Below are 8,943 nucleotides of genomic sequence, written 5' to 3'. Positions count from 1 at the left end.
ACGCTGGCTTCCATACTGTTCTGTGGGTGGTGGACATAATTCCAGAACCGTGAAGCGAAAGCAAAAACAAAAGCCAAGAACGTTTTCTGAAAAAGCTGAAGATTGTATTGCAGTTTTACTGTTTTCTGTGGAACTTTACGGTCTTTATGGAGCTCCACATGGACGCTGGCTTCCACACTGTTCTGTGGGTGGTGGACATAATCCTAGACCCGTGAAGCGTAAGCAAAAGTATAGAGAATGTTTTGAGAAAGCTGTAGATTGCATTGCAGCTTAACCGTTGGAGTTTTTATGGAGCGAAAAACTCTTCCATTCCACCCTGAATTTTCTCAAAAAGTGCTCTGCCATTGTGTAGGTCTACACCAAACAAACATGTTCTCAAAGAACTGAGAATTGTATTGCAGCCTGACAGTCTGATGAAGTTTCTATGAAGCGGCAAACTCTTCGATTTCCACCCGGAAACTTCCCTGAAAAGTTGTTCTGCCTTTTTGTAGGTCTACCCGAAAACAAACATGTTCTGAAACAACTGAGGATTGCATTGCAGCCTGACAGTCTGATGGAGTTTCTCAGTGAGAAGCAGCTGTACACACATTGGACAGGAGTTCTACACTGAAGGTTTCCAGAAAAGTGCACTGTCCTTCGGCGACGTAGCCTACTGTGCATGTGCGCAGCAAAAGGAGAGCTGTTTCTGCCCTCAACTTCTTCCGTCACGAGACTTGTTCATCATCGGGTTTGTTTTTTCGCCTCCACGCTCAGTAGCTCTGCTCGAGACTCCTCATTGCCACTGGTCATTTTCCCCTGAAATCGCCCGTTGCTGATCTGTGTCGTTCTCTGGTATGGACTGTGTCTATCCTGAAAGCAAAGAAGTCAATATATATGATAAACAACGGGGAGTTTAAATAAAAACAAAAACAAAAAGTTTCAAATATAAAAAACGCTCGCGCTGGACCCGAGTACTCTTCAGATTGGCTCGCTCCCCCAGTATGAAAGTTTTTGTCTTGTGCACGTTTAAGACCAAGTGATTGATCTGTGTGAATTACAGGCATTCCCTTTGCTATATAAATACCATGCGAGCCGAGGATGTGCGTGGTGACTGGCCTTTCTCTTTTATTTGTAATTTGATCACCGTGAAAATGCACACACACACATTCACACACACACACACACACACACACACACACACACACACACACACACACACACACACACACACACACACTCTCTCTCCCTCACTCCCTCTCTCTCTTCCTCTCTATCTCTCTTACACACACACACACACACACACACACACACACACACACACACACACACACGAGTACAGACTCATGCACGCGCACGCACACACACACACACACACACACACACACACACACAGAGTAACACTAACACATGTGCACAAAATGAACACACACACACACCGCGCGAGAGAAAAAGACGTCAAAGACTTTTGACCGTGACGTAATCTTTTTATGACGCTATATTTCTCGTCAATGTGTGACGCATTCGGCTGTTCTATGAGACTGCCTGGCTGGCTGTGGCTCCGCGAATTCCCCCCGCCGCCAAGTCGTTTTTTTGTGGTTTATTTCGCATTTAGGTCCCAGGTAACATTATGAAGTTTTAATACGATCAATCGGACCTATTATCAAGTTAGTGTATCAACTTTTGAACGAACTGCGCCCAGTAGTTTCCCAGCAATAAGCTGTTAAGTCGAGACACACACACACACACACACACACACACACACACACACACACACACACACACACACACACGGCACACAATTAAAGTCTGCTGGACCCTTGTACTAGCGTACTCGGGGAAAATACATTTTAAAAACAGCTCTCCTTTCGCTACGCACAGAAGGCTACGCCGCCGAAGGACAAAGCACTTTTCTGGAAATCTTTAGTGTGGAATTCAGCCAGTCCAAGAGTGTTTATGTCATTGGCATTGTGATTGTGCACACTACGCTGAAAGCCGACACTTTAGCCTATGGATCTAGAGAGGAAACAACCCCATCCAAGTATGTTCAAACAAAAAAAGAAGTAAATAAATTTGATAAACAAAACGAAGTCAAAAATGATTACAAATACAGTATCGTCGATATCACGTGAATATTGCTTTAAAAAAGCCTGCCTTTCCGAGTGCGCCGTCATAGAGCGCGCGCGCACACCCACCCCCACCCCCCCCCCCCACCCCCCACACAGACACGCACACATTTTGGTCACATACACTTTATCTGATATATTCAAGAAGAAGAAAAGTCATGACAGCGTCGGACATTCCCTTTAAAGACGTGTGTACGTCGCAGCTCAATTTACGTAATTAAGTCTGACGTTTTCGCAGGATTACGTCGTGCTTCTGTCTATGACGTTCACACACAGGCTTACAAGTCTGTTCTGAGAAGACAATCTCAACAAAAAGTTGCTAACTGGCTTATGGTTGTACAGTATTCTTTTGCATGTAATTCTGATTACAGCAAACAACTTACTGGATTTGGCTTTAATGCAATCGTGCACACTACGCTGAAAGCCGACACTTTACGGATCCAAAGAGGAGACAAACCCATCCAAGTTTGTACAACTTTCTCTTTCTTCCCCAAATTCTAGATTGGCCTCAAAACTACTGACTTTGCTATACACTTGTACAGAACAATTTCATAAGGTATAGAAGTAGTAACTCCAGGGCCGGGTATCCACCATTTGTGTGGAACAACTCTCTAAGTTTGTATACAACCCCCTGAAAAACTGCTGACCACAGCCGGGTACAACATCCGACATGCACTTTAGAAATATATGTAGTGCTTTACACGCCGCATAATGTTTTCTGCGTTAAAAACAGAGAGCACTAACTCTTCGAAGCACGACATCTTGACATGAGCTATATAATCAGTGCTATCTTGGTGAATAATGCTTCCTACCTTAAAAAGCAGAGCTAACTCCCTCAGTCTTCGAAGCACAGCATGAGCTGTAGAAACAGTGCTCACTCGGGGAATAATGTTTTTTCTACTTCTAAAAACAGAGCACACTAACTCCCTCAGACTTCCAAGCACAGCATCCTGGTATGTGCTACAGAAACAGAGCTCACTCCGGGAATAATGTTTTCTACTTTAAAAAAGCAGAGTACATTACATCCTTTAGTCTTTGAAACAAACATCCCAACAAACACCTGCCACTGGCTTCATTAAGAGTACTGATTAAAACAATTACGTGTAACTCGAGCTCGGCGTCCACCTTTGATGGCCCCACCTGCTCATCGCCGACGGTCTTCATTCTACAGTCCTTTTCATTTCTATCCGGTTATAATCATGTTACAACCCAACCCTTTTTTACAACCATTTTCAGTCTGCAAGAAAGTAATGAAACTTCAGTTTAAAAAGGCAACTGCAAACTGAAACACGAATCTGTACGCAGTAGCTTCCAGAAAAACAGAACTATTTGGTCATAGGAGACGTCACTGACTTTTTCTATTGTGATTGAAAATCACTAACTGCCTTGTCTTTAGCAGTACTGATAGAGTAACCAGACTGCGGATACAACACACGTCCGCTGCTAATGAGATATTGTGAAGAGCTCGGTTTTCTGCCTTGTTAATTATAATTACACTAATGGCCGAAGCTGACTGAGAAATCGTTTCAACCACCTGCTGGTCCTTCACCTGCTGGTCCTTCACCTGCGTCCTCGGAAACAAGCCGCCATTGTGCAGGCCTACTTTGAGCACAGTGGGGTCTGCTTTCCTGCCATGTCCTTTGTGCAACGTTCAGTGGTGTCTTCCTGTTTTAATGGCCAAAGGAAGCGAGAAAATGGTTGTTTACGTTTTCGCAAATCTTAGTGTTTATTTCCTGCTCTATGGCCGTGTATTGTGAAAGTCAACACAGGTGATACCTCAGATACCACAGGTGATACCTCAGATACCACAGGTGATACCTCAGATACCAATGCAAAGCCCGCATGCAGAATAGAAGCGTGTCTTCTATCACTGAATCATGTTTAATTCTTATGTGATCATGTTTAATCATGGTTTTGACGCGAGTTCGCCAAAGCCAAAACTGAAAATGAGTAGTTAACACAGTTGGTTAACAATATCGCTGTACATTACACAGAAAACGTGGTAATTGAAAGTTTCACGTGAAAATGATAAGCCCAGGTTTTTGCGCTGGTAAGCCGTAAAATCACAAGCCTGACTGTATCTCTCTCTCTCGAGGGCCAGATGCAAGAAAAGCATACCTATGCTTATTCTGTTTGCCTCGCAGGGATGGCCAAATTGTCCGTCCGATCGCCAGGGGCGAGTAAAAAATCCGCCGAGCTAGTACAAACCGCCTAGCAACTCGCCCGACTGGCCAGTGAAAATTATGGACCAACGCAACACTTTTGATTGAAATATCGAGTTTCAAAGCTAAATAAACACTGCAGATGCAGCAACTGTGGTATTTTCCGGTCCTGCGAAATGTCTGGCGGGCTAGTAACTTTCTTAAGTTACTCGCCCGGTTGGCGAGTTACAATTTTCAGAGTTGGTCATCCCTGCCTGGAGAAATAAAGACTTGTCATCGTGATTGTCTCGCAGCATGGCGCGGTGGAAGGTGGCGGGTCACCTGGCGGTGGCGATGCGGGAGGCGGAGAAGCAAGCGGAACTGAAGCGGGTGATTGAGGAGCAGCGTCTGGAGAGCGTCAAGAACGGCAAGATACTGCGCAAGCTGCAGAGAGGGAGGGCCAGCATGGGCCACCGCGCCGCACGTGTGCTGGACCGCGACGAGCGACTGTGAGTACACTCCTACTCCCCCCCGCCCCCAAATGTGTCATGGACCGCGACGAGCGACTGTGAGAACACTCCTACTCCCCCCCGCCCCCAAATGTGTCATGGACCGCGACGAGCGACTGTGAGTACACTCCTACTCCCCCCCGCCCCCAAATGTGTCATGGACCGCGACGAGCGACTGTGAGAACACTCCTACTCCCCCCCGCCCCCAAATGTGTCATGGACCGCGACGAGCGACTGTGAGAACACTCCTACTCCCCCCCCACCCCCAAATGTGTCATGGACCGCGACGAGCGACTGTGAGAACACTCCTACTCCCCCCCGCCCCCAAATGTGTCATGGACCGCGACGAGCGACTGTGAGAACACTCCTACTCCCCCCCACCCCCAAATGTGTCATGGACCGCGACGAGCGACTGTGAGAACACTCCTACTCCCCCCCGCCCCCAAATGTGTCATGGACCGCGACGAGCGACTGTGAGAACACTCCTACTCCCCCCCGCCCCCAAATGTGTCATGGACCGCGACGAGCGACTGTGAGTACACTCCTACTCCCCCCACCCCCAAATGTGTCATGGACCGCGACGAGCGACTGTGAGTACACTCCTACTCCCCCCCGCCCCCAAATGTGTCATGGACCGCGACGAGCGACTGTGAGTACACTCCTACTCCCCCCCACCCCCAAATGTGTCATGGACCGCGACGAGCGACTGTGAGTACACTCCTACTCCCCCCCACCCCCAAATGTGTCATGGACCGCGACGAGCGACTGTGAGTACACTCCTACTCCCCCTCGCCCCCAAATGTGTCATGGACCGCGACGAGCGACTGTGAGTACACTCCTACTCCCCCCCACCCCCAAATGTGTCATGGACCGCGACGAGCGACTGTGAGTACACTCCTACTCCCCCCCCACCCCCAAATGTGTCATGGACCGCGACGAGCGACTGTGAGTACACTCCTACTCCCCCCCACCCCCAAATGTGTCATGGACCGCGACGAGCGACTGTGAGTACACTCCTACTCCCCCCCGCCCCCAAATGTGTCATGGACCGCGACGAGCGACTGTGAGAACACTCGAACCCTCCCCCCCCCCTCTTATTCCATATCCTTTTTGGCCTTGACTTGACGACTTGATCAGTGGTTCAGGACCGTGATGGCCTGTTAACCGATACACCCCCCTATATTACGTTTCCCTCTGTCTGTCTGACTATTTGTTTGTCTGTCCGTCTGTCTGTTTGTCTGTTTGTCTGTCTCGTTCTTTGTCCGCACTTAGATCTCTGGTGTTTATGGGTCGATTGAGCTCAAATTTGGTGTGTAGCTTGGAAGTTGGGTATACACGCCTCTTTAACGGAAGAGGAGATATGTACAAAACGTTCTCAATTCATATTCTTTATTTCTATGAGCTTATTATCCCATAGCTGGGAATTCGGGTCACTTCCTCCCAGTGGAAAGCTAGCAGCAACAAGAGTCGCGCTACCTGGGTTTGTGTTTGTAATCAGCCATTTATTCTTATGGCAGAATGAGCGAGGTCTTTTGAGCCTGATGAAAATGTCGACTTGTTGAAGTGTAATTGACGAAGCTCGCTGCACGCAGCGCTGGCACTCAATGGTCCCAAACTTCACGCTCAATTAACGACAGCTAGCTTTTACGTGCCACTGTCGTCACGTGGTTAGGACAGTGCCCGACCAACTAGGCGAACAAGCCCCCGTCCCCCACACCCCTCCCCCATTTCCCCCTTCACGACACATCCCTGATGCCACTCTTACATTGTGCCGAATTACCCTTGCGAATAGAATTCGCCAATCATTCGTAATGATCGGGACATGACCGCAAGACATTCGTAAATGTTCTTAAACATTCGTCTATTGTGAACATTAGCAACATGCTCCTAATATTCGCAAAGAAGGCATATTCTTCACTTTTTCGCAACGTACTCGTAAACTATATTCGCAAGCTATTTCTAATCATCGCAATGTATTCGTAGCGTTCGCAAGGCATTCGCAACGCTCGCAAGGCATTCGCAACCATTCGTTAGGTCTTGGCATTATGCCTGTCTTACACTGTACCGAATATCCTTGCGATTATGGAAATGTTGTATTCGGCAAAAAAAAAGAGACGAATGGACAGGACAAATATTGAAAATTTGAAGCCTTACGAATATCTTACGAATGCTTGCGAATTTCTACCAATCATTGCGAATGCATACGAATCCATATACGAATTTCATCGCGAATTTCTTACGAATGTTGCGAGTGGCCTTGCGAGTGCTTGCAAGCACTTTAAGGATAAAGCGATTATGCCATTGGCATTGTTCGTAAGGAATTCGCAACCATTCGCAAGATGTTCGCAAGGACAAGACCTAACGAATGGTTGCGAATGCCTTGCGAGCGCTACGAATACATTGCGGTGATTACGAATGGCTTGCGAATACTTACGAGTACGTTGCAAACAAAGTTACGAATATGCCTTCATTGCGAATATTGCGAATATTAGGAGCATGTTGCTAATGTTCGCAACAATAGACGAATGGTGGCGAATGGTTAAGAACATTTACGAATGTCTTGCGACCATGTCCCGATCTTTAGGAATAATTGTCGAATTCTATTCGCAAGGGCAATTCGGCATTGTGTAAGAGTGGCATGATGAATTGATGTGTACTGTCTGGTTGCTGGAGAACAAATGACGAAAAGACTCGATCGCAAGAGCTTCTATAGCACTCGATTGCTACGTGCCGCTACGCGTCAATCGCATTGCAGATTATCACTATGTCAGTATGTGTCATTATCATTGTGTGTGTGTGTGTGTGTGTGTGTGTGTGTGTGTGTGTGTGTGTGTGTGTGTGTGTGCGCGTGCGTGCGTGTGTGTGAATCGAGCATACAAAATCGTTAACTGACCCCTTCTACCCCTAATGCTGCGTCGCCCAAAACAAATAACGGGTTTGGGTGTGACGAAAAAAAGAACAGGGCCGGAGTGCTATGGAAATCATGAGCAATTCTTCCAAATCCATTTTAAAAATATGACACTACCAGACTGTTCCCGCATATTGAACCAGAATTTTTTTTTATGGCAAATCGATGTTGCAGTTCCGGAGCAAATGATCAAACTTTCTTTGCGAATTTGCGTTCAAACGTGTTATTCCCATAATATGACTGTCAAGGGAAAATTTGATGGTATTGTTTTCTGATCACGGTACCCCTTAACTGTCGGGAATAAGTATTATTTCCGAGCAGTCTCTAAAACCCTATTAAAATGGTCTGGTGGAATAGCCGACTCGCTTAATTTGATTAGGTAAAATCAGTGTTTTAATTTAGCGAGGGACGGTTGTGCTGTGCGATGCGTCGTATGTTGTCACCCCTCTGTGTAAATGCGGTGGTCGAGAGGATGACCGCGCAAGCGTGATACGTCAGAGAGCGATGGGATGACTGATGCGAGCGTGATACGTCAGAGAGCGATGGGATGACTGATGCGAGCGGATGTGTTTGTTGTGATGTGGGATGAAAGTGTTTTTGTTAATTAGAGTAGTTCGGACTTTATTTTAATACCTGCAGCTGGAAGAAGAATCGAGACATGAAAGCGGACATTCTTGTGTTTGTCGGAGGACAGAAAAGAACTGTGTGTAACTTCAAGGACTTTCAGCAGTGATGTGATGTGTTGTAGATATTCGGAGGATTCAGAAGGAAGTGTGTTGGTACAGTGCCGAACGGTGTGTTCTGTGTGACGAGAGGTATTTGGTTATTACCTATGTAGGGGAAGGGCCCCTAATATGGACCACTTTTTGTTTATTGCTGATAACTAGCTTGTTTTCTTGCGAAGAAGTTTCATTTTGTGGTTGGTAGTCCTTCTCTCTTAGTTTAACCGTTAGGCCTAATAAGAGTGAAATAGCTTTGATGGACATTTAGCAAAAATTAAATACAGAAAAAAATCACAAATGGTCCATACTAGGAGCCTGGGCGCCCAATATGGACCAGTGAAGCGACCTTCACGAATCACTGTAAAAAGCCCCCTATACTTCAAAATAACATGATACAACTTAGTGTGCAAGTCAGACTAATTCAAATATGCTTTAGATTTAGCTGTTTCAGGTTGATAAGAGCATTGTTTGAAGCACACCAGGAAACTGAAGAAGCTTATCAAAAACAGAGTGAAAATAAGTGAAATTATCAACCTACACAAAAAAAAGACTATTTGTTAT

At 46.3% G+C, this 8,943-nt stretch overlaps 1 protein-coding gene across 1 annotated transcript in view; it reads left to right on the top strand.

Moving 5' to 3' along the window:
- The first annotated feature begins 2,341 nt into the window (after nt 1-2,341).
- The window catches only part of LOC138945766 (uncharacterized), a 28,612-nt gene continuing 22,010 nt past the window's right edge, over nt 2,342-8,943 (top strand). The window contains exons 1-2 of the mRNA XM_070317278.1: nt 2,342-2,567; nt 4,558-4,752. Of these exons, the coding sequence (XP_070173379.1) occupies nt 4,559-4,752 (194 nt within the window). The 5' untranslated portion in view covers nt 2,342-2,567; nt 4,558. The remainder of the gene's footprint in view (nt 2,568-4,557; nt 4,753-8,943) is intronic.

Source organism: Littorina saxatilis, linkage group LG13, assembly GCF_037325665.1.
Source record: "Littorina saxatilis isolate snail1 linkage group LG13, US_GU_Lsax_2.0, whole genome shotgun sequence".
Classification (NCBI taxonomy): Eukaryota; Metazoa; Mollusca; class Gastropoda; order Littorinimorpha; family Littorinidae; genus Littorina; species Littorina saxatilis.
This window is presented reverse-complemented; position numbering and strand designations above follow the sequence as displayed.